At 42.0% G+C, this 26,341-nt stretch overlaps 1 protein-coding gene across 1 annotated transcript in view; it reads left to right on the top strand.

Moving 5' to 3' along the window:
• Window positions 1–26,341, top strand: part of carmil2 (capping protein regulator and myosin 1 linker 2) — an 89,105-nt gene that overhangs the window by 7,428 nt on the left and 55,336 nt on the right. The window contains exons 4-23 of the mRNA XM_072386541.1: window positions 2,718–2,768; window positions 3,032–3,091; window positions 3,346–3,467; window positions 4,526–4,623; window positions 5,924–5,994; window positions 6,141–6,214; window positions 6,290–6,365; window positions 10,778–10,866; window positions 11,593–11,687; window positions 11,834–11,920; window positions 12,211–12,320; window positions 16,099–16,176; window positions 16,618–16,694; window positions 18,765–18,869; window positions 19,907–19,976; window positions 20,090–20,171; window positions 20,915–21,011; window positions 21,780–21,834; window positions 21,981–22,153; window positions 25,528–25,596. Of these exons, the coding sequence (XP_072242642.1) occupies window positions 2,718–2,768; window positions 3,032–3,091; window positions 3,346–3,467; window positions 4,526–4,623; window positions 5,924–5,994; window positions 6,141–6,214; window positions 6,290–6,365; window positions 10,778–10,866; window positions 11,593–11,687; window positions 11,834–11,920; window positions 12,211–12,320; window positions 16,099–16,176; window positions 16,618–16,694; window positions 18,765–18,869; window positions 19,907–19,976; window positions 20,090–20,171; window positions 20,915–21,011; window positions 21,780–21,834; window positions 21,981–22,153; window positions 25,528–25,596 (1,739 nt within the window). The remainder of the gene's footprint in view (window positions 1–2,717; window positions 2,769–3,031; window positions 3,092–3,345; window positions 3,468–4,525; window positions 4,624–5,923; window positions 5,995–6,140; window positions 6,215–6,289; window positions 6,366–10,777; window positions 10,867–11,592; window positions 11,688–11,833; window positions 11,921–12,210; window positions 12,321–16,098; window positions 16,177–16,617; window positions 16,695–18,764; window positions 18,870–19,906; window positions 19,977–20,089; window positions 20,172–20,914; window positions 21,012–21,779; window positions 21,835–21,980; window positions 22,154–25,527; window positions 25,597–26,341) is intronic.

The raw sequence follows: 26,341 nt of genomic DNA, 5'->3' as shown, positions 1-26,341 counted from the left end.
TGCTGAAACTGTGATGTGGTTTCTGGAAAATGTATCCACCCAGTTTGATCTCAATTAAATGATGAAGTGTGCCAGAGCATCAGAGAGGCTACATGTGTGAGGAGGTGCGATTCAACCATTTATGGATCATGTTCTTCAGGTGATATTTGGAGAAATTTAGGAGATTTATTTAGGCCAGTTTATTAGGCCAGAAAAATATTGAGAGAATCATGAGCACTTGCTGTTAAATATTGAAAAAGGTAAAAAAAAAAGCTTCAGGTCTTCAAGCAGCACAGCATGATGAAATCAGTGCATGGAACATGTCTGAGAGCTACCATAGGTAGGCTCAGTTGATCACCCCATCAACAATGGAAGGTTAAAACTTTACCATGTAAAGAAAAACTACATGCAAGTGTATGATGTGGTCACTCCTGCTGACTAGCAAAGAACAGTATATCCCATTTTACACATGCTCCGCTTTACATTAGTCTGGTGGCAACTGAGCATGTCGGTGAATGACGCCACTGATGACTTTCTGTGCAGAAATCTTACTAAGCTGGACCTGATAGCTCATCTGAGCGACTCTACAGGGTATAAGAGTGAACTGCCGCACTCGCATTAACAGACAGACACAGTGGAGGCTCATGATCAGCTGTTCAGAGGAATCTGACCATATAAAAGAAATAGATGGGAGGAACAAAACAGTCTGTGGAACTTACCGTGATAAATAAACTATGGCTATGGATAAATTACAAAACAAGATAGCTCTGCAGGAGGATCGCTCACTGCAGGCTCGTGGAAACTATGGCTGTGGTCACTGTGAAAACTATGGAACAAGCAAAGGCTGGTAATGAAGCTTATGGAAAGAGACAGCATACTTGTACAAGACAAGGGAAACGCAGACTATTTGAACACACGAGGAGCCATGGGGCACAGGTGGAAACACTTTGGGAATCAGGAAAGGCAATCAGACACTTGACACAGGAGGTTGGGCAAGGTACCTGAAACGAGAGGGAAGTTAATATTTCAAAATAAAACAGGAAATGATGAGACAAGACATGAACCAAAGCATAAGTCATGACAAAACCATAATATGGCAGCACATTTAGAGTGTGATGCAGCAATTGATGCAGATCTCAGAGCAGACAACCAAATATAAAAATAAGACAAAAACCATGCATGTTTATGTCTAAGGTTTAAGGTGTAGGCAAAGCTTCTGCTTTCTGACCGAATATTAATATCATCAGCCGCTCCTTTTGACTGCCTTTGGTTCATCACAATGCTCCGCATGTTGACAAAAGCTTTAACTCAGAAAAGAATCCCAGATTTTTGTGTGCTGACAGACAGCAGTGATGTGCAGAGGCGCTGTCATCCGGTGAAATAGACATTTTGTTTTCCTTCAGATGATCACGACTGCTATTCAATATTCTTCAATATGTAGCAGTGTTTTACACAACCACAGCATGTCCGGCACATCGCTGTGCACTGGCATAGCAACATGACATGCTGTTATGAGTACACTGTAATTCTATAAGGACTGTTAACTTTAAAAAAAATGTTTTTTGTTGATGAACTTAATGCATTGTCCAGTCTCACACACTGTGGACATTTTTGATCACTTTACTCAAGTGACATATATGTGACTGACTGGTGAAGCCATTTATGTTACTACAGTCTTTTGCAGTCCAGCAGTCACTGCTCTGAGCTGTGTCCGCAGGTTTCCAATGATGTTTAGCTCAGCTTGAGATCCACTGAGGCCTTGAATGTGTGTTCAGGATCATAGTCCATTTGTAGAAGCCATCATCTGTTTGTCTGTGATGATGCTGTCATCTTTCCATCTTTGCATTTCATAAAATCCTTCTTCCTTCACACAGTGAAATGTTTCTGATGACAGCGACCACAACACAACCTCAAAGCATGACCCGTCTACTGCTATGCTTAAAAGGAGTTCTTCTCCCGAAACTCTGCACCGCAGACACACCTCTCTCATTTACAAAGCTCTGATTCTGAATTCAGTGGTGAGCTTCCTCTGATGGCTCCTCCAAGAGGCTGATATTTGTGCAGATATGGCTGCACAGTTGAACTGCGCTCTATCGCTCCGATCAGTCTTCCTGAAGGTTTTCTGCAGCCACACATCTGCCTTTCTAGCAAAAGTGGAAAAGCAAATAAGGGATGATCCCTTTCTTCTTCAGCCTGGAGAGAAGAGGAACATAACCATGCAGCTTACCTGCACACAGCTCAAAAACCAACATTGTAAAAAGGTTTTGTTACCAACACCTTCCAGACAGGAAGCCCTCTTTATTCCAGCAGGACAATGCCACACCTCACTGCTAAAGTGGCAGCTTCACTGTGTGACACCCACTGAACACATCAGCCACATTTTGAAACACAAAAAAATGACAAAGGAGGACCCAAAGCTTGGAGCACCTGGGATCGTACATGATGTCAGAATGGGAAACATTTTTCTTTTAAAAGGACAGCGGTCTGTGGAAAACCGGATGCTGCACAGTGGTTAACATCAACTGATGTTGATTCAAATGTAGAATGTAAACGACAAATGTGTCTCTTTTTGTGTTAGAAATGGATCAGGAGGATTGTCTCTCTCAGATAGAGGTTTAGCTAATAAGCTTGTATATAAAGTGCAACAGTGTAAACCAGCATGGGTTTAGATAAGCTGTGGAGCGTTTCTGTCAGTTCCATAACTAACAGCCTGTGTGTTTAATGTATTTCTGTCTCAGGCACTGAGTCTATGGAGAGGATACCTGGTTACAAACAAGCAGCCACTCAGGGTAACCCACTGCTCAAATGTTCACATCTGTATTTTTTAAGTAATAAGCATGATAAAAGAATTTGATTTGACCTGATGAACTGTCCAGTTTGGCTGTGTTCTCCTGGAGCAGTACAGACTAAATGCAATCTAACCCCTATTGCATTTGGATGAAGGCAGAAAGCTCAGGAAAAGACACTTCTAAAACTGGGCTGATGAATCCAAAGTGCAGGGACATATTGTCACTTTGTTTGTGCATGTGTTTTCACTTGTTTGTGTGCACAGGTTGAGAGCACGTTCAGCTTCCTGCAGATTTCCTCCATCAACATTTACAGTCTCACAGAGGTACAGCAGTATTGTCAGCGCTCATTAAAGTTATACTTTGTATTACGATGGATCATCTTTACTTACATTGACTTATTTCTTTAACATTCCTGCTTATTTTCCATTAGTTTATTCTGTTATGAGGGCATCTAATGCCATTTAAAATCACCTAAGAATATATTTAGAAACATCTGGACAACTGTAAAGATCATTTAAGACTAAATATTGTATGCTTGTGCAATTGGTCAATCATATGTGACATGCATGTGTTTCAGATTGTGTTGGAGATAGACAGGCAGACTCTGTCTTTCAGTGTCTTGCATGTTGAAGACCTTGAGGCAGTGATCAGTCACATGACTGCATCACTGAAGAGGATCTTCCCCGACTCTTCTCCTGGGTGCGTCTCCCTCCACAACTGTCTGAAAGCAGCACCAATGAGCACATAAGCTCCTACCTCATATTCCCCAAGCAGAATTCAGTTTTTGTCTAGGTTTCACACGCTGTATTCCACCTGTTGGGTCCTTTTGCAAAGCAATCTGATCATATTATCAACACAAACTCAGTTATCACACCATCCACCTATGTAAGGTAACCACACAGTTAATCAAAAACTGACAGGAAACAGGTGAAACAAGACACAATAGTAATCAGAATATGGGGAGAAAAAAAGAACATACTCTTGTGTCTTATGTGGTGCCCAAAAATTACCAGATGGAGATGAAAACTCATCCACATCTATCATCAGTCCTTCAGTGTTGACACAAAAAGCTGTTGGTTAGTTCAAGTTCAAGAGGAAATCCAGACCTTAGTTTTGGACAAACACAGTGTCGATGTATGTTTCAGTTTTTTGTTGGTTAGGGAGGAAGTCCTCTATTGGAGCTTCATTTTTATATGTTTTGGTTATGGATGGATGGATAACAACCAGCAGGTGAAGTGAGGATTATCTTACATGAGATATATTACACTTCTTACACTACTGAAAACGGCAGTTGTGCAGATACTAATCTACAAGTTATGCTGCTGATTGCAGGAAAGTTTGGTCTTGACAGAGCATTAGCATTGAACATAAACAGGTAACATTAAAAAGGAAATATGCTGTCATTGGCTGCATGTCCTCAGTTACACTACGTAGGACTAAAATCTAAGTGATCAAACAGCACTGACCTGGAGACAAAATTGTAAACCTTGCCATAAGCCGTAAAGCACAAATGCGTTGATAAGAGAACCACAGGCCTTTGTGTTCCAGTGTTTAAAGGCAGCAAAATGCAAGCTAATATGCTAAACTACTAACACTTATCAGTACCTGCTAAATGGCAACATGTTCGCAATATAATGTGCCCTGTTAATATGGTAATGGCTGCATGTAGTTAGGGCAAAGAATAACCTGGTTACAGGCTCTTGGTCTGATTTATTGTGTCACCTTACGGAATGCATTTCTGGCTCTTTAATCTTCAGAAAGCTGTTGAAGACAGTTTCTCCAGATCTCCAGGAGAGACTCCTCACTCTGACTGGTGTGATAGAGGAGCAGCTCAACAATCAGCCTGGTCCCTGTGGTATGCTCCTTTCATTTTACAGTTGATGGGATATATGATCAGTAATGTAAACTGGTAAGGAGCCACTGAACTTGTCATACGCTGAGAAAGTAGAAGATCATTGTTTGTTTTTTGATTGTGGTACACTTAGCTTATCATCACTATTTGACACTTTCTCATATGAACATTTGCTTTGTATCCAGTTAAAGTTTTTTATGCCATCACTTTTTAACAACAGATTACCTTCATTCATGTAAAAAAAAGATAATTCCACCCTTTTCCAGTCTTCCAGGTTTTATGCTTCAGGACATAATCAAAACAGCTGGTCGTTATCACATCCTAAAATTCAGTAAATCCAACGTCAAATGAACAACAACACATGAAATATCACACTGTCAGTATTTATTGAACAAAAACTGAGACAAAAACTGGGTTTTGCTTGTGGCCCAATTGTTGAAAAACACGTGTTAAAGTGACCTCTCAGAAGCCAAAACACATGTTAAAGTGTCCTCTACAGTGGTGAGGACACACTATATGTGCCAATTTTTTTCTTTCCGCCCCTGCCCTTCAAACAGTCTGTGCTGCCATGTTCTTTTTGGAGAGAAGAGGCTTTCTCCTGCAAGCCTTCCAAACAAGCCGTACATGTTCAGTCTTTTTCTAATTGTGCTGTCATGAACTTTGACCTTTAACATGCTAACTGAGGCCTGTAGAGTCTGAGATGTAGCTCTTGGCTTTTTCACCTTGGGGTGAACTTGCTGGGACGTCCACTCCTGGGAAGATTGACAGCTGTCCTGAATGTTTTCCACTTGTTAATAATCTTTCTCTCTGTAGAATGATGGACTCCAGATAGTTTGGAAATGGTCTTATAACCCCTCCCAGACTGATGGGCAGCAACAGTTGCTTCTCTAAGATCATTGCTGATGTCTTTCCTCCTTGGCATCGTGTTAACACACATCTGAATGCTGCAGAGCAGCAAACTGACAGAACTTCTGCTTCTATAGAGCTGCTCACACTGACTGATGATCAATTAATCAGAGCATTGATCAGCAGCACCTGGCTGCTACTTACCCTCTTAGTTCCTGTGGAAGCAGTAAGGGTTCACTTAGTTTTGCTTCTGTGTTTTGTCTCATTTTTGTTCAATAAACAATGACACAATCTAATAAGGAATATGTTGTTGTTCATCCAAGGGTGGATTTAATTAGTTTTAGGACCTGGTGAGGACCAGATGATTTATTGTTTTTTCCTGATATAGAAATCTTTATAACAGAGGGTGTACTATCTATTTTTTACATTGAGTATTGTTTGAATATTGTTTCCATAGGAGGATTTTCAGATACTTATGCTGCTCTATGTGATTATAATGAGATGCCATTTAAAGAGGAGATTCAGTGGGTAAGTCATAATTGTAATGACACATTTGATTGAGTCAAACTACAGAAGAACTCGTTTAGTCAAAAACTGGTTTAGTTATTCTATCCTGTTGAACACAAACAACTTTTAATACGTACAATCATAATAAATGATGGCTGTTTATGTAGGATGTTGAAAACATCTACCACATACACAAGTGGAAAAAGTTCAACCTGCAGGACTTCAGCCACTTAGACAGCAGGTGAGATATGGACATAGCTTCTACATCCAGCCTTACCTTGCCTTTGTAAAATAGTCTTGTTTCTCTTCTCCTCAGAGATTTGGCGTTGGCAGTAGCAGCTTTGTCCTTCAACCAGTGGTTTACTAAATTCTGCTGCAAAGAACTCAGACTGGTAATCTTTTTTCCCCTTTCCTCTTGAAAGTTTAACACACAATTCTTATAATAATGTGACAGCAAATAAGTTTTTACGAAGGGGGAATGGGATTAATAGAGTCCTTATGAGAGAATGGTATCGCACACCCTCAGTGTGTGCTGTTATCTGAACCTCTTTGTTCTGTGTTGTAGAAGCTGGTTTGGCTACATTTTTAGTTGGTGCATATGAATTTTTCCTTTGCAGTCTTAAGTTCTCAGGCGACCTTCCAGATATCCTCTACTAAATTAACCATGTTATCAGGTGAAAGTGAGATATCATCTTTAACCAGAATTAACACTAGTCCCACTATCCTTTGAGCTGTCAAAGAACTCAATATTTTTCATTTTACTTTTGGTTCCAATAGTTATGGTCTGAGATTGTGTTGCAAACATCAAAGTATGGCAAGTTTAAAAAATTGATAAAAGGTCTGAAAACAACAGTTTGTCAACCCTATCTATGGGACCCTGACAGCAGTCCCCCCACATGCCCGTTGAACTCAATTTGAGCCAGAAATACTACCATTGTACAAACATTTACACATATGCAATAAATACCTCCTCTGAATTCAGAATGCCTCAGCTCAAAACAAAAATCTTTCTCTAAGCCCTGGACAATTAAAGAACTCTTGGCCAGTTTTTCCACTTTCTGCAACCCTTTAAATCCAAATCAACCCGGCCTACTCCTACTAAATGTACTCTGTAAGCTGAGACAGAGGCTTTAATGGCAGTTGAATCTGCTGGTCGGACCTTGGTTCTTTTTCTGCTGGACCTCTCAGCAGCTTTTGATGCAATAAGCCACTACACCACACAATCTGGACTCTGAGAGACGAGGATCTCCAAAAGCACACTTTTTGGATTGAATCGTAACTTACTGTATATTCTTTCAAAGCGTTAGAGTGAAGACATCTTCTCTTTGCCGAATGCAGTACTCCCTCAGGTCCAGTGTATCAGTGTTACACTGATCAACAGAACTAGCAGACTATATTCAAAGAGTGACTATCAGACAGATGTGCCAGCTGAGGCCCTGACAGGTATGATAGGAGTAGGTGTGATTTTGAAAGTTCTTGAGTTGGAACACACCCTCCGGTCCCCCTTTTTAAAGAGGGGGACCACCACCCCGATCTGCCAGTCCAGACGCACTGTCCCCGATGTCCAGCGATGCTGCAGAGGCGTGTCAGCCAAGACAGCCCTACAACATCCAGAGCCCTGAGAAACTCAGAACGGACCTCATCCACCCCTGGGGCAGAGGAGCTTTTTTGACCACCTCGGCAACCTCAGCCCCAGAAATGGGAGACCCCATCTCCGAGCTCTCCGACTCTGCCTCCTCCGAGCACATGTTGGTAGGATTGAGGAGAAGTATTCCCCCCACTGACTCACAACGTCCCTAGTTGAGGTCAGCAAAGCCCTATCCCCACCATACACAGTGTTGACTGTGAGCCGCTTCCCCCCCCGAGATGCCGGATGGTGGACCAGAATCTCTTCGAAGCCGTCTGGAAGTCGTTCTCCATGGTCTCACCGAACTCCTCCCAGGCCCGAGTTTTTGCCTCAGCAACCGCTGAAGCCGCGGCCCGCTTGGCCTGTCGGTACCCATCAGCTGCTTTCAGAGTCTCACTGGCCAAGAAGGCTCGATAAGACTCCTTCTTCAGCTTGACGGCTTCCCTCACCACTGGTGTCCACCAGCGGGTTCGGGGGTTGCCGCCACGACAGGCACCAACCAACTTTACGGCCACAGCGCCGATCAGCCGCCTCGACAATGGAGTCACGGAACATGGCCCATTCGGACTCAATGTCCCCTACCTCCCCCGGAATATGGTTGAAGCTCTGCCGGAGGTGAGAGTTAAAGCTCCTCCTGACGGGGGATTCCGACAAACGTTCCCAGCAGACCCTCACAATACGTTTGGGCCTGCCAGGTCTGATCGGCATCCTCCCCCACCAGCGGAGCCAACTCACCACCAGGTGGTGATCAGTTGACAGCTCCGCCCCTCTCTTCACCTGAGTGTCCAGGACATACGGCCGCAAGTCCGACGATACAACCACGAAGTCATCGAACTGCGGCCAAGGGTGTCCTGGTGCCAAGTGCACATATGGACACCCTTATGCCTGAACATGGTGTTCGTTATGGACAGTCCATGACTGGCACAGAAGTCCAACAACATAACACCCCTCTGATTCAGATCGGGGGGGCCGTTCCTCCCAATCACACCCTTCCAGGTCTCACTGTCATTGCCCATGTGAGCATTGAAGTCCCCCAGCAGAAGGAGGGACTCCAAAAAGGGTGGGTACTCTGAACTGTTGTTTGGCGCATAAGCACAAACAACAGTCAGGACCCGTCCCCCCACCCGAAGGTGGAGGGAGGATACCCTCTCGTCCACTGGGATAAACTCCAATGTACAGGCACACAGACGGGGGGCAATAAGTATGCCCACACCTGCTCTGCGCCTCTCACGACGGGCAACTCCAGAGTGGAAGAGAGTCCAACCCCTCTCAAGAGGACTGGTTCCAGAGCCCAAGGTGTGTGTCGAGGTGAGTCCGACTATATCTAGCCAGAACCCCTCAGCCTCGCGCATCAGCTCTGGCTCCTTCCCTAACAGAGAGGTGACATTCCATGTCCCAAGAGCTAACTTCAGTAGCCGAGGATCAGACCGCCAAGCCTTTGGCTGCTACCCATCTCACATGGCACCTGACCCCCTTGCCCCCTCCCACGGGTGGTGAGCCCGTTGGAAGGGGGACCCACGTCATGTGTTCGGCTGTGCCCGACCGAGCCCCATGGGCACATGCCCGGCCACCAGGCGCTCGCTGCTGGGCCCCACCCCCGGGCCTGGCTCCGGGAGGAGGCCTCGGTGGCCCACATCCGGGCAAGGGATGACGTCGTCCAAATTTATTTTTCATCATCAGGGGTCTTTTGAGCTGTTCTTTGTCTTAGCTCCCAGACTCATTGGGGCACGCAAACTCCCCCACCACGATAAGGTGACAGCTCATGGCAGAGTCAAATGAATGTGTTACAAGAATTTGTTCAAATGTACTGTAAGTCCTAAAAAAAAGGCCAATATTGCAGCTAAAACTAAACTTTAATTCAACATAGCTGACTTCTTGTTTGTTTTAGAATGTGGCACCAAGAGGCTTTTTTGTACATCTTCACAGGTTACACATGTGTACCAAATTCTATATAGATCAATGACCTTAGTGGCAGAGCATGAATATTATAAGGTTTCCAGAGGGAAACTACACCATCAGAATATTTTCATATTTTTGTGTTCAGTGTATGTCTGTCATCAAATATACAATGTCTGGTAACCATCACTTCCTGTTGTTAGTGGGTGGGACTATGGCGCTGGCAGAGTAGAGGCATACAGTTCTATTTAGGTCGTGGAAGAAATTACACTGTAAATTTTGGATGAGATCTCAGCAATTTCTAATGACTTTTTGGTCATGGTTTGATATCAAAATCTGCCCCACCGCCACGGACACACAAAAAAGTCCCAGTTTTGGACAGGAAGCATCATCGACTTGTTAATCTGTTTGAAGTAGTAATAAGTCTAAGAGCGAAATGTAACTTCCTGTTGCCAGTTAGTGGCGCTAAGAGAGTGACAAAATATTGGCGTGTAAATCTATTGAGGAGCAGAGCGTGATCATATGTGAAATTTGGATGTAAAATGTGGTAGATATATCAACTTCCTGTTTCACCATGAAACAGGAAAGTTTGAGCAGCTACCACTGAGAAAAACTCTGGCTTTTGATCAGTTTTTATCACTCATCTTAAGACTATATGGACCAATTTTCAGGCATCTATTAAATCTCTGGGAAGAGTTCAATAAAAAACGCCAAGACGCCAAAATGGCAACTTTGAATTAAAATGGCCGACTTAATGTTAAGTTTGGGACATCGCTCCAAGAGGAATTTTTTGTCGGGCGTGACAAACAACAAATACTTTCATGAAATTCCAGGAGCTACGGTGACAGGGCTACCTCAAAAGGTAGTGCTGTGGAGTCACATTTTAGACAGTCACAGAATTTCATTTTTTGAGCTTGTTCAGGCCCCCAAAATGCAATTAATTTAGGAATAAAATATGCAAAGTGATAAACACTACAGATTAATTTAGGCCTTTGCACTGCCTTCAGTGCTCAGGCCTAAATTAATATATAACTAAACATCTAAAAGATACTTTTGGCAAGAGTATGAAAGTGGGATTACATCAAACCTCTTACTCTATTAGGAATCTGCAAAAACCGCTGGTTCCTGGAGTCACAGAGAAGATACATTACATTCACAGAGAACATCCTTACATTGCATTATGTAAACTGAAGTTGTCCATTTTTTTTAAATACATTTATTTCTTTAGAAAGTTAGAAGCACATTTCTGTTTGGTTTTTAACTCCGTTTCTATCCCCTCAGTCAGTGGATATCCAGCAGCAGCTGACGTTCCTGCTGTCCAGATCTCCCAGTCTACAGGAGCTCTCACTGGAAGCCTGTGGATTGAAAGCGTAAGTTTGTGTAAGCCTACTATAAAGCAGATAAACAAGGCAAACAAATGATTCCCACAGCAAATATTCATAAAGGTGCTTTTGAATTAATGCTCAAGTCTCCATTTCTATTTATATTCCTGAATTTTCATTTTTGTTTTTCTTTGATTCAAACACAAAAATTTTGTGTAGTACTGTTATGGTTGGTGGAGACATGTGAAGAGGACCCAAATGCAGACAGTGATGCCAACAAGAAGTAGAAGGGAAACTGGACTTTTTAACAGAACAGAAAACCTGGCCAAGCCAAAAGACCACAAAAGTAAACTGAGAAAAACCAAACTAAGAACAGACATGAACTTGAAGAGCAGCATTGCTCAGGGTTGTAACGGCGAAGATCTGACAAAGACTAAGAGAAATCAGAGAGCATAAATACTGTGGGGAACTGAGTAATAAGTGAGAGCAGCTGAGACAGATTGAATGAAACCGAGAAGCAAACCGGGGAACTGAGGAAAACTACTGGTGAGAACGTGGAACAAGGACAAAACAGAACTAATGGTTGTCCTGCAGAAAAGCTAATAATGGGTTATGGATCAAAACGTAAACAAGTGCCTGACAAAATTGCACAATATGATACATTTTATTGCAAATTTATTATTTTTACATGAATTAAATCTGAGCAGGCTGCCTCAATGTTTGATTTATAGGTACCGTTTAATATAAAGAAGTAAAAGTTTTATTCTGCTGCAGGGACTTTGCAGTTAAAATGACAGCTGCCCTGCGAGAGCACACATCCTCCCCCCTGCACTCCATCAACCTCTCAGGCAACCCAATCGAAGACAAAGGTGAGCTTTTTACTTCTCACAACCAAGTCAAACAAATTCAGAAGAGGCTCACAACTGAGTGGGTGCTGGATGAAGACAAACTATTTGTTTGGATCAAAACACACACAGGATTTTACGTGTATTATGGGATGAATTTCCATTCATAGGTGTAACAGCTCTCAGTCAGGAGTTACAGCATCTGGATGAAGGACTCAAGCACCTTTCCCTGAGTCGTGTATCAATGACTGCTAGAGGTATACACACTCATATACATGCACTCACGTAAATGGGAAATAGATGAAAGCCAGAATGTCCTGGTCAGGTCAGACATCTCTAAGACAGGACATGATGTAGACAGATGTTTTGGTGTTTGTTATACATCATCTACAGCTTTCTTTTCAGGATAAAGGAGGACTGAAAGGGTTGTGATTGGCTATGATTCTGTAACCTGCAAACATCACGACAGCAAAAGATAAACTGCATTTATTTCACAAGTTTGTCAACAACATGATCATCATTTGCACATGGTATGATTTATTCATAGGTCTTGGCTGTCTGAGTCAGGTATTGTCCTCCAGTCAACTATTTTCAACATCTCTGAACCACCTCGATCTATCTGGAAACCCAGGGAGCCTGGTCACCGAAGAAGCCACGGTACTCTGCATGTGTGTGTGTCAGAAAAAGAGGGTTTCATGACAAAAAAGGTATACTCCACACTCAGTTAGTTTGACAAACAGTATTTGTACTCTCAGAAAGAGAAAATCAAGATTAACTCGATTATAGCTATAGTTGGGTTATGCTCCTTATGAATCGAATCATGAATCGAATCACTGGCACAAAGCATGTCATACCCCGGTACGATAGGTGGTGCTGTACCCATTTCAACTATTGCTAATAGAGCTACTTCTGGTTGACGTCTTCAACAACAACAAACTCAGGTATTTGAGAAAGATTGCGAACAAAGAGCAAGTTGAAGCTACGTCCCTCTACATTTAGTTTGTGGTGAGCTGGTTATGGCACAAACACGATGCACAACGACGCATTCTCCATCGCGTTGTTTATTTCTTTCCGACGGCAGTGACAACAACAGTAATATCGTCTCCTTCGACTTCCGGGTGATGATCGTGGGAGAAAATCTCGAGCGTGCGCAGAATGCTCGATCCAATCCACTGTCATCTCCAGGCAAGTTAAGTGGGCATTTGGATCGAGTTATCTCGGAGTCTTAATTCGATCGCGAGTAACCCGATCCAATTTGATTTCTTGTCAGATGAAGGTGTCTACATGAACTGAATAACTCAATCTTATTGTAATTTAGCCATTAATCCGATCCGATGGCACGCATGTAACCATACTGAGTGTCAAGGGGGGCTCCGGGCCTTGTTGATAAGGCTAGTCCTGGATGGGAAGAAGCTGTTGTTGTGGCGGGAGGTTTTGGTCCTGATGGACCGCAGCCTCCTACCACTTTCAACATCCACTGTCATAACCACAAAGGTCAGGGCAACGGGTCTGAAGTCATTAAGTCCTGTGGACCTTGGCTTCTTGGGAACAGGAATGATAGTTGAAGTCTTGAAGCAGGCTGGCATGTGACATGTCTCCAGCGAGGTGTTAAAAATGTCTGTGAACACTGGAGACAGCTGATCAGCGCAGTGCTTCAAGGTGGATGGAGAAACAGAATCTGGTCCAGCATCTTTCCGGGGTTTCTGTCTCCTGAAGAGTTTGTTGACGTGGGGGGGGGTTCTACTATCGTAGCGACAGTAGAACTCGTTCAGGTCATTGACTAGGTGTTGGTCGTTTATGGAGTGGGGGGCTTTAGGCTTGTAGTTGGTGATCTGCCTGAGCCTTTTCCAGACAGACGCAGAGTCGGCTGAGAACTGGTGTTGGAGCTTCTCAGAGTACACTAAACTGGTACTTCACCTCTTTGAATCTATCTTGTCCCCACTCCTGAAGGCCTCTTCCTTGTCCAACCTTAACCTTCTGAGTTTGGCTGTGAACCAGGGTTTGTCGTTGTTGTAACTCACCCTGGTGCGTGGTGGAACACAGCAGTCCTCACAGAAGCTGATGTATGATGTCACAGCCTCTGTGTACTCATCCAGACTGTTGGTAGCAGTCCTGAACACATCCCAGTCAGTAGAGTCCAAACACGCCTGGAGATCCTCCACAGCCTCACTGGTCCACTTCCTTGATGCCCTCACTCCAGGTTTGCAGAGCTTTAGTTTCTGTCTGTAAGCAGGAATCAGGTGGACCATGATGTGGTCAGAGTGGCCCAGTGCAGCACGGGGCGACGGCGTGATAGGCATCCCTGACTATGATGTAACAGTGATCCAGAATATTCTCCTCTCTGGTTGGGTATTTAATAATCTGTCTATATTTAGGAAGTTTGTGAGTGATATTACTTTTGTTAAAGTCACAAATGACAATAACTAAAGAGTCCAACAGCATGGCTGTGGTCTGCTCCACACGCAGTTTCTGGTCAGTGAGCATGCGCTGTGCGTCTTTCACGTTGGCATGTGGTGGGATGTTAACACCAACCAGATTGAAGCAAACTCACAGGATGAATAAAAAGGCTTATAGTTTATGATGAAGGATTCCAGGTCAGGAGAACAGTACTGCTGAATCAGTCACGACGTTGCACCAACCACTGTTGAGGTAAAAACAGATTCCTCCACCTTTAGCTTTCCTCAGCCCGTTTCCCTTGTACTTCACCTCTTTGAATCTATCTTGTCCCCACTCCTGAAGGCCTCTTCCTTGTCCAACCTTAACCTTCTGAGTTTGGCTGTGAACCAGGGTTTGTTGTTGTTGTAACTCACCCTGGTGCGTGGTGGAACACAGCAGTCCTCACAGAATATTCTAATCTTTGGTTCACTGCGCGAGCAAAGATGAGCACACCTTTGACCAGAATGTCCAAAATTTCCAGCAAGTGCGTACGTTTGCGTCGGGACCATAGGGACAAGTCAAAACCAAAAGTTGGGAAAGACAGAGTTGTCTCTACCAATATAATAACAATAATATTCTAATAGAATTTTTTTTTACATAATGCATTAAATATAATATTTTTCAAACTCATTCGTAGTATTAAGAATTTGTAGAGAACATTTTTTAAAATGCTGGATTGATGGTAAAATATCAGATTGGCTGTTGAAGACTGGCTTGATGCCACAAAATCATGAAAGTAAATCTTCACATTAATATTTTGTTTGGTTTCAACATTTTTGCCCGTGTTTCTGCTTTGTAAATAGAAAATGTCCCCAAAAAAGAAAAGAGACATCAAAAGTTATTTCACCACCCAGAGAGTAAGTAGTAACTAACTACCCACACTATGCTAGCCTTTGAGCCTAACAGAGGTAGTGTTCCTACCGAAGCTAAGACCAAATTTACGCACATGATTTCCAGTGTAGGGAGAAGAAAAGTAGGGAATAAATCCTCTGGTGATGTTACCCTGATGTTCATGAGCTCTTCTCTGGTGAAAGAGCTCCGGTTAAAACACAAAACAATGCAAAACAATGCCTAGTGACACTGATATCACCATATGAGGCTGATTATGTCAATAACCACATCATAAACAAACCAGAACCAACATCACGGACCATGCCATTTAGAAGCACTGTCAATTTAGCAATCCACCCATCCATCCATTTTCGATACTCATTTCGCGGGGGGGCCGGAGCCTATCCCAGCGGTCATCAGGCGAGAGGCTTGGCGCAACCGGGACAGGTCGCCAGTCTATCACAGGGCCACACGGAGACACACAACCACACACACGCTCACACTCACTCCTAAGGACAATTTTAGAGTCATCAATTAACCTAACATGCATGTTTTTGGACGGTGAGAGGAAACCGGAGTACCTGGAGAGAACCCAGCATACACGGGGAGAACATGCAAACTCCACACAGAAAGGCCCCAGCCGGAAGTTGAACTTGAAACCCTCTTCTGTGAGGCAACGCTGCTAACCCACTTTAGCAATATTTCACTCAATATTATTTTGAAAATCTGAAATAGCGTTTTATGATTAATTAAAAAACAATGCATTTAGTGAGAGTCCTGGATGGCCTCAGAGGGTCGTATTGCTTTTGTATGTCATCACTTTGGGATCAACTGATTTGTCTGTTGCTGCTTTCCGTCTCTGGTCTTTTGTTTGGACTTCTCCTGCTTCACAATGAATTTGGAACTGAAGCCAATGAGATTATGGCTGAATTATGTGACAGATGAGAATCTGAATATCTGCAGCAATCTTGAGTTTTGCACAGCACTGTCTGTTTTAAAGGTAGATTCCACATAATGCAACTTTATTCTGAGCCATGGTTAATATCAGTTTGTGTGTGACACGAGTTTTTTACAGCATTTAGTATGTACTTCCTGCAGCACACCATGTGAATATATGTAATACAACAGTGTATTAGTACATTATGGTGCATGTGTGTGTGTCTTGCAGTTTCTCTTCAAGTTCTTGTCGAGTACAAATTCCCTGTCTCACTTGGACCTCAGCGATACCAGCTGCCCTCTGGACACGGTCAGTGAGAGATATTTTGAAACTCTGCCCTCTGACTTGTTGGATTCACTGCTGCCTGTTTTCAGAGGAGTCTGCCAATATGACCTCCATCAGTGTCCAGTACAGAGACAGATTCAAGATGGAAAATCAGTGTTACATAATCCCGGTTTAATACTTGTTCAAACCCGTGACTTGTTCCTGAGATCTTTTATTGCCTTCTAACACACAGCATGTGTGTCACAAGGCTTCACAAGACTTCACAGGCTTCACATGTGTAATTGCAGCATGTTGAAAAGACTCAGAGACATGTTGTCATTACACATCACTCTAATAATCACTTCGGAGTCATGCCAGTGAAAGCATGTTGAGCAGCTCCTGAGGTTGTTTCTACTTTTTTCTGGTGTGAACTGGTATGCTGTCAGTCACAATGTAACTCTCACTCATGTGAATCTGTCCCCACAGTTATTTGTGTCCCTGTCTGCTGGATGTTGCTACAAACTGATTCACCTGAACTTGGCGAAGAATCCTTTCAGCCACAGGTCAGCTCCACAGTCCCACTTCAGTCAAATCTCTGCACTTCAGTTCGTTGGGCGTTTTGCAAAGGAAGCCCTGTGAATATGACATGCCCTCTACATGACTGAAATACTTTATGTCTGCATTAGTATACTCTTGACTTGTGCACATACTGATAGACCACAATGTTAAAACCACCTGCCTAATATTACAGGAAAATCATGAATCCTCCTCCGACACCACAGAAGGTTTGGTGATACGTTCCCCGGACTCTGTAAATAAGGTTACAAGGGTGTGGATGTATATGTCTGTGGTAATGCCACCCTTAGATACAGATACTGAGTGTCACTGTTTATTCACTCAGTGTCTTTGAACACAATTACAGGTGATTTTCCCTTTAGTACCAGTTAAAAGTGATTTAAATTTGAACTCTTACTTGAATGTGTAGTAATTCAAAGAGCCAATAGAGGGCACTCTAAGTCTGTGCAGCAGCCATGGTATATTAAGACTCTAAAGTGCACACAGCAGGAACAACACTGTCTTTCTGAACTGCTCAAAATGACCACAAGAAAGCCAGGACCTAAGGGTTAGGGTTAGGGTTACAACGCCTCAGCCTCCACGCTGATAGCGTGTCACAGCTGGTTGCACAAGATTTGATAACAACTGCATCCTGCCGACACCACACATTTTTCAATAGTGCAAACAATTATTATCCTTCCATTGCTTTTACTTTACTTACAGTCATGTGGAGGTTTAGAGCGACGCATACTGTTATGCAGAGCACTGATCAACTAAAATGGTTTCGTGGACATTATCAGTTCACAGTTTTCAGAAAGAAAATATTCAAGTGGCCCCCAGATGTTAACATTAATACTGCTAGAAGCCACTGTGCACCATAAGAATGCAGAAAATGGGGAGTAAGAGACTGAGGTCACAATATCTTGTCCATGTGAGTCCATGGTATGGATGTTCTAATAAAGTTGGGACCCTGTGTGAAATGTAAACAGAGAACAATGATTTGTAAATCTAATAAACTAATAATTTCTTCACAACAGAACATAGACATAGAAGAACATAAATAACAATAACAACACAATAACATTATCATCCCATCTTAAGTCAGCATGGCAGCAACACTCCTAAAAAACAGTGAGGAAAGGTCTGAAAGCTTAACACTGCAAAGGATGGATTTTCAGGTGGTGAAAGGTCTGGACTGCAGAAGGTCAGTGCAGCGGCTGGACTCTTCTACTACGAAGCCATGCTGTTGGATAGATGCAGGATGTGGTTTAACTTTCCATGAAGTAGACATCGTCTGGATGGGAGCAGATGTTGCTGTAAAACCTGTTTATACCTTTCCGCATTGATGGAGCCTTTCTAGAGGAGAATAAACAGGTTTACAGTTCTATAGGTGCTAGGCTTTGAACTCAGAGCTGATAACAAGCTGGATGGTCCCTCTCCTCTTTAGTCTGAAGGACGCAGCATCCATGACTTCCAAACAGAATTTTCATGTGTTTGACCACAGAACAGTTTTCCACTTTGCCTCAGTCCATTTTGAATGAGCTTTGGTCCAAAAGACAAATTTAATTTCAGTGAGCTTCCTGGTAAAAATGAACCAACAAAAATAATGTCGCTACAGTTATTCACTGTGTGTCTCTTTGGTACCTTGGGTGCTTAGAATAAGTTAAACACATCTTCATAAATGCAGTTGGAAATGACTGATATTTGCTCACAAACATTTAATTGCGTAGATCTTTTGTGTGACAAAAAAAAAAAAATCTAGTGAAGAAAAGAAGAGGTGGACAAAGAGCTTTACCGTGAGTAACTGCTGAATGCTAGAACAGCTAATTAACAAGCTTGTATCGTGAAAAAATCTGATCTCTCACAATTTTTTGGGTAATCTTTTAGAATTAATTAATAATAATCCTTATAAAAATACATACATAAATGTGTATATACAAACAGAGACTGAGACCAATAGTGGTATATCAGGTGACTTCACACTTCTGTCTGACATGGCTGCCACTCATTTGGTGGCTCATGATTGTAGAGTCCTGAGACTATTTGTATTTGTTATTCATGTGTGAATGTGTGTGTAGGAAGGTGCGGGAGGTGACCAGGAGTATTCAAGAGTTCTTCAGTCAGAGCTGTGAGCTAAGATATGTGGGACTGTCTGCAACCAAACTACCTCCACAAGCTCTCAGGTATGTTCACACATACAAATTAAGAAATTCAATGTCCACAATTGAGTCATGTGAAAGGGAGAAGTCTAACCTTTTTTAATTTTAAGCTCATTGAGGTTTGCAGCACTGGTTCATGCACAGCTCTCTTAAGGTCCCACCACAGCATTTCCGTCAGGCTGAGGTCTGGACTTTGACTGGACCATTGCAACACCTTGATTCTTTTCTTTTTCACACATTCTGCTGTAGATTTGCTGCTGTGTTTGGGATCATTGTCCAGTTTATGAGACAGTTTTAGCCAAGCTATAGCTGTCAGACAGATGGCCTCACGTTTGACTCTAGAATACTTTGGTATCCAGAGGAGTTCATGGTGGGCTCAATGATTGCAAGGTGCCCAGGTCCTGTGGCTGCAGAACAAGCCCAGATCATCAGCCCTCCATCATCTCCATATTCTTGTATGAATTTATCTGAATATGGTTTTCTCTTTGGATGGGCACATCATTAATCTGGTGCCATATTTTGACATCTGTGCAATGTAGAGGAGCCTTGGCACTTTCCACACTGCCCACAGATTCAGCCTCCAAAAGTGGCCCGTTCAAACATTTAGTTTTTGCTTTGTCTTGTACTTTTGTGCTAAATGTTGCTCAGCAGCAGGTAACGCCCCTTTTCTTTCACTTGTAGGATTTTTTCAGAGATTACATTAATTGACACAATTACGAAACATATTGTCAGAAAATCAATATGAGAGTAAATAAAATAATGATGAATTCAAGCATACCAAACACCATTTGGTTTTGGTAATCAACCAAAGCTCTATTATTACCAGTAAGGGTAATCCACAGGAATTCTACTCTGTTTTTCCAGCTACCACCGTGGACATAGCTTGATTGATGGAGGCCTTTCAGGGTCTTTCTGAAGCAGTTTAGCTTCACAGTTTTCTTTGCTGGTTGGTGAAAATCTGCCAGTCTGTGGTTCATGAGCCTGTTTATGGGGTAAAAGGCTCTGCAGCAGCTGTGCTACAACATGTGTAAACTTGTTGATATGTTTGATTATGTTACTAGGTTATTACTACAGGGTCTGGCAACCAACACTCATCTCTTCGGTCTGGAGTTAGACCTCAGTAGCTGTGAGGTACATAACACACACTCACGACCTTCAAGCAGAAAATTCATCTTTTGCATTTGTGACAATATGCAGCAGAAACTGGAGTAAACTAGATTTTCTATTTGTGTGTGTGTGTGTAGCTGCGTTCAGCAGGGGCTCAGGTGATACAGGAGCACATTTCTGAGGCCACAGCTATCAGAAGTCTGGACATCTCTGACAACAGTATGTGAAACCATACAAAATATCACATCATATCATATGCGCAATAAACCATCTAGAAATCCATTAGCACTTCATCCATCAAGCTCTTGGGGGACTGCAGGCTGTCCCACCTTCCTGGGGTAGAGAGGTGTGCATGGTGGCCAGCTCCATCACAGGGCTGATGCTGAGACAGACAAGCATAGATACACACCACCTCAAAGCTTCTTGCTTTGAAAATACAGTTTCAGCCACTTCACCTCCACATTGCCACTCAAATACTCTTCTATTCCGAGAGTAAAATCCAAGAATGCTTCTCTCTAACTACACAAGTTTCTCCTTGCAATGTCACATCTTTGCAATCAAACCCATTTAAACATTTACCTCACTGCTGTATCAGTGAACTTCTTGTCAGATATTCACTAAATGAATAGTTTGACATTTTGACAGCTGCTGATTTTTTCTATCTGAGAAATACATCAGAATATTGTTCCATTGCCTAAACATGAAACTGCAGTTAGTTGAGGAGACATCATAGAGAGAATATTCATCAACATAGAGAAGGATAATGAGTTCATACAGTTATCTCATAGTTACCTCATGATATTATTGAGCAGAGAGAGGTTTGGAACACAGTCATGTGATGTTCATGTCAGCGGACCTTAAACTGGAAACAGTTTGTTCTAACGCCGTCCACCCCTTTTCACTTCTTGTCTTCATCTTGAAATAATGACTTATAATAAAGTCCTTCCTCCCTCCTGCTGTAGGTTTTGAGAATGACATGGTGACACTGGTTCTGTCTGTTGGTCGATGTCAGTCTCTTCGTCACCTCTCACTGGGAAGAAACTTTGCCATGAAGTCCAGGTCTGGTGAATATTATACAAAGATCCATTTACTCCACAGCCGGGAGAGCTCCTGACATTTGTTCACTGATTTACACCACCTGCCTAATTTTGTGTACGTGTTCCCCTCATGCTGTCAAATCAGCTGTCTTAGAGGTGGGACCTGTGTGTTTGTCCTGGACCTGATATTAAACCGAAAAACGTGCTGCACAAGTTTATGAACATGAAGAAAAACACAGATCATATTCTACATAGCATTGATCAGTATGATCAGTGTGATGCTTCCTCAGCTCTGCTGCAACACAGAGAGATAGAGGAAGTCCTTCAAGCAGTGTTAACTCGTCATAATAAAAGCTTATGATGATTGATGGAAAAAAATTACTGCAACATTAATATTTCCCTTTGGGATAAATAAACTATTTTTTCATTTCATTTTGATACATCTATTTAAAGTCCCCGCTGTTTGCAATATTAAGCTCTGCAAGTTAACATATTAATGTAAAATATGCAGATTCATTCTCACTCGCCATTTGAGCTAATTTGCTCAAATAACTTATCAAAACTCTCTTTTAGTTCCCCTTCTTGTACGGTATCTGTTTGATGAACATCCATACGTCTGAGACTCTGAAGTGATAAAAATGTTGATACATCTGTTTACACTGTGAGGACTAGCTCTATGATTATTGTGTAATTATTAGGATTTCAACCTTACAGCAGGTGGAATGTGATCAACATGTCCAGTTTTTTCTTTCCTCCCTCATTCATGCTTTACTCTACCGATCTCTGGCAGAGCTCTCACTGATCTTCTCCATCGTATTGCCCAGCTCATTCAGGATGAAGAGTGTGTGAGTGACACTTTCAATTTCCTGCTCATTCAAGTCACTGACGTTTGTGAAGTATATACTGCATAAGTAGGTTGTAGGCCTTACTTAAGGTCATTCTTCAAATGTTAATGTTAAAAGTGTGTGCGTTTGTGTGTTCATGTGTGCAGCCCCTGCAGTCTCTGTCAGTGTGTGATTCTAAACTGAAGACTGGGATGCACATCCTGCTGAGCGCTCTGGGTGGTCACACTGCCCTCACTGAATTGGACATCAGTGGAAACAACATCGGAGATACTGGAGCCAAAATGCTGGCCAAAGCCCTGATGACAAACACCAGACTAAGGTACACATAGGCACATGCACACCCACCCACAAAGTCTCAGTGAAGATGGTGGACACATAATAATTAGGCACAGTTATAAGCACCACATCTAATTGGTTAGCTGCCTCTACATTTGGTGCAAACTCTGATCATTAAAGTGATATAGTGCAGACTGAGGAACCGTTTGATTCTCCATGCTGCAACAGAGCTGCATTGAAGGAATGGGCTACCACAGAGAAAAGCTGTGGTTTATTCAGAGTTTCTCTGTGTTTGCTGGGTACTTGATTTGGAAAAATAAATGCTGCTTACAGCAGCGAAACAAACCAAAGAAAGGCAGTTTGTACAAGTGTAAAGCATACTTTACCATCAAGAGCCCACTCTGCCCGTCCTTGTCTGACAGGCATGATTGTTTCAGAACAATCACATTTCTAGTTAGGAGGTTGCTACATTTCTTTTTTAAATCAAAAATGTAAACACCCTCAAAAGTAATGCTATAATTGGAAAAGGAAACAAAGCATAGTGGCATTAAATAGTTTTCTTGCTTAACACCACATTTCTTTTTAAACTCTTCATGTGAATGTCAGAGTTGAATAGTGGAAAGCTTGATAAGAAGTTTAGCAACATAAGGAGCGCATTAGTAGAAACATGATGCTGCCTACTTTTTTTTAGAGACATTTGGGTATAATGTATAACATATTATATGGGTCTTGTCAGGGTTTGAGGCAAAGCTCAGACAGGATGAGGACCCAAATGCACGACTCGCAGGACAACAGTAAGAGTTCAGAATATTTAGTAAACTAAAGGTGTCCACAGGGGTGACTAAAAATCACAGTGATGCTGGAAAAACTGATTGGCAAAGTAACAACAGAAAAAAATGCACGGAGGCAGGAAAAAAACAACCATAAAAGAAAAACAATAAAAACAAAGTAACCAATAAACTAAGGATGGCACACAAGGAAATACAGAGGCTGAGGGAGAACTGAACACACAGGGAGCAGAGCTGACAATCTGGCAAAGAATGGATGAAAACTGAACACAGAGACAACAACGAGACACAGGTGAGATAAATGGAAACAGAGAATGAGACGCCACAATAAAACAGGAAACAGAACACACAGGAACGGACATGCCAGGTCTTTTAAAAACTAACCTTAATAATATGGTTGAAATAGGAAAAGTTCAAAACATTAAGACCTCTTTCTTTCATAGGGAAAATACATACTTTTTTTTTTTTTTATCTTTATTTTTCGATAAAATCAAAGAGGAAGTCTGTCTATACAAAGAGCTTTGTGTTTGAGGAGGTCTGTAGAGGAAAATACATCAGAGGCTGTGGAAAGGCTTCAGCTTTACTTTGCAGTACTGTACCATAAACTGATAAATCTGTGGCCAAATTGGTATTGAATTTTGGTTGTTGTTTGTCATTTATTTTGTTGTAATTGTAATTCCCTAATATTTAACAGCATCTTTTATCAGAATGCTGCATATCTATCATATCATGTTGACACTATTTTTAGAGCAAGGATTTCACACTTATTCAAATAAAGACATAAACTCGATAATTCAGACATTTTTTTTTACCATAGTTAGGGACTTCGACCTCTGATTCTAGGAACATAGTAGTAGTATTGGCTAGCAGTGATATCTTTAACTGCCTCCCATCAAAATTAATACCTTTAATACCCTCAAAACCTCTCAAGGGTGTTGAGATATGAATAAAGTGAAAATTTGTTCAAGATCCCTGGCACATATATTTTTTACACAAAAAATAAATGAATGGCTTCCATAAAATAAGTATAAATGAATGGCTTCCATAAAATAAGTATTCATAATTAACCAAGTCAACAAACAAATGGATATTATAAGAGCTTTGACAGCCATCCCACATCGGGATTGGATCATTTCAATTAAATTTTTTACAAGATGGCGCCATCCTAGCGGGAGCCTATTGTAGTAGCTCAGAGTATTACTGTCGTTTTTTGTTTGTTTTTATCTTTATTTTTGCACTGTCCTGTGCATTATTGCAACGCACAACAGCAAGATGCTTTTTCAGTGGATTGGACACTTGTTACTACTTTTAATCGCACTTGGGTCTCTTCGGATCACTGGGAGGCATGTCTGCAACACCGCCGGCATTGTTTATATCCTCAACCAGCTGATGGCCCTGAGGTACCCGACCCTCTTGGCCGGAGACAGACCCACCATACCGGAGGAGCTAAAGAGGAGACGGCGAGGCTGCAGAGCGGGGCTTGAACAGAGGATGAAGAAAACGAGGTATAAGCCCTACATCCCTGCAGTCATTACTGGGATCATGAGGTAATTGGCAAATAAAGTGGATGAACTTGAAGTGCTCTCCAGGACTCAGAGGGAGTACAGAGAGTCCAGTATCTTGTCTTTCACGGAAACGTGGCTGCACGAGCAGCTACCGGACTCCAACGTCACCATACGGTTCGAGCCGACAGAGACACCACCGCCACTGGCAAGAAGAAAGGAGGGGGCCTTGTCATCTATCTATCTATCTATCTATCTATCTATCTATCTATCTATCTATCTATCTATCTATCTATCTATCTATCTATCTATCTATCTCTCTCTCTCTCGTTGGCCATATGTTAGCCTCTAGCTAATATTGAAGCAATATTTTTATGATTATAGTTAAGAAATTGTAAAAGTAATTGGTCTCCAATAATCAGTGATTAGTAGGTCTTTTTTTATTTTTGGAATTAGAGTGAGAAATCTATGCTTTAATGACAGGTGGTACAACCTCCATATGGACACTGAAAATATGGGATGTGGGACCTTGCTGTCAAACCTGCGACACAGTTAAGATGGACTGCAATGCACAACTTCCACGGAAACAACGAAAAGCGCTCTCCAAGAGAATACAAAAAAAAAAAGACGCTCTCAAGGAGGATGATGATAATAATTCAAACTAGACTTTAAACACGAGAATACCTGAAGAATGGGAGGTCATGCTTGACACACACTTACTTGAACTGAACAAGATGAACTGACAAAGACAAAGGGAGACAAGGACATTAGGGTAGTGAAGCCAGGTGAAACCAATCAGGGGCGGGGCAAACAATTACAAAGGTGGGAAAATACCACAAAGGGAGGAAGTCAGGGTCTGAAATGAGAGGGAAAAGGTGTGTACAAAACAAAACAGGAAGGGCTTGAACATAAGACACTGAACATGAACATGACAAAATTTAACATACTTGATGAGACATAACATTGGCTGGCTAGCTATCAGGTGTTTTCAACGGTGCAGAGCCGAGCTTCCAATTCAGATAACCTCTTCTCCAAAACTACAAAAAGATTACATTTGTTACATGTCCCATTTTAGCTAAAGAAAGCACTTTTCTTGAACTGATCACTTTTTCTCTCTGTCTTTGTAGGATTTTATCATGGGACAGAAACAATGTTACTGCCCGGGGTTTCCAGGATGTGGCAGATGCTTTGGAGAGGTCTCACAAACAGACACACAAAAACACAAACACAGACACATTATGGAGGGGTAGAATGAGGACAAGGTGCAGGATTTCTTCCTAAAAGTCCCACACACATGTATGTCTGTGTTTTAGCTTATTTATAGGATTTGTTATCCTGTGCATGCTCATACATGTGTTGGAACGTGTGAGTCAGGCACTATCTCTGTCTCTACTAATTTATAAATCTACTGATACACCTGTATTATATCTGTGATCATCAAGTAGCGATGTAGTGATGTGGCCAGAGTGCTGTTGAGGGGGGAAAAAGTTCCACTCTAAAGACTCTAACACAATGGCTTTTAAAAAAAATCTTTAACAATAATTAGTCTTTGTGTTGGCATTAGTTTATAATTAGATTGCATAAACATGCAAAACTACGGACATTCTTTGAGCATATATGCTGCTCAAAGAATTCTCAGTCAGCAGCATAACATAGCCTACAGTTGTCAGCATTCTCCTATCTCTGCACGCAGGAGCTAAAAAGTCATGCAAAGGTTTGGGCACCCCTGGTCAAAATTTCTGTTAATATGAACAATTAAGCAAGTGGAAGATGAAATTATCTCCAAAAGGAATGAAGTTATAGATAACACATTCCTTTACATTTGAAACATGATCATGTTTTATTTTTATCTTTTACATTTTCAAAATCACAGAAAAGGAAAAAGTAGCACAACAAGTTTCAACAAGCACCTTGCATAGTTGGTACCTAGTAGCACCCCTT

The sequence above is a fragment of the Leuresthes tenuis genome, unplaced genomic scaffold (assembly GCF_036924035.1).
Source record: "Leuresthes tenuis unplaced genomic scaffold, fLeuTen1.0.hap1 SCAF_5, whole genome shotgun sequence".
Lineage (NCBI taxonomy): Eukaryota > Metazoa > Chordata > Actinopteri > Atheriniformes > Atherinopsidae > Leuresthes > Leuresthes tenuis.
This window is presented reverse-complemented; position numbering and strand designations above follow the sequence as displayed.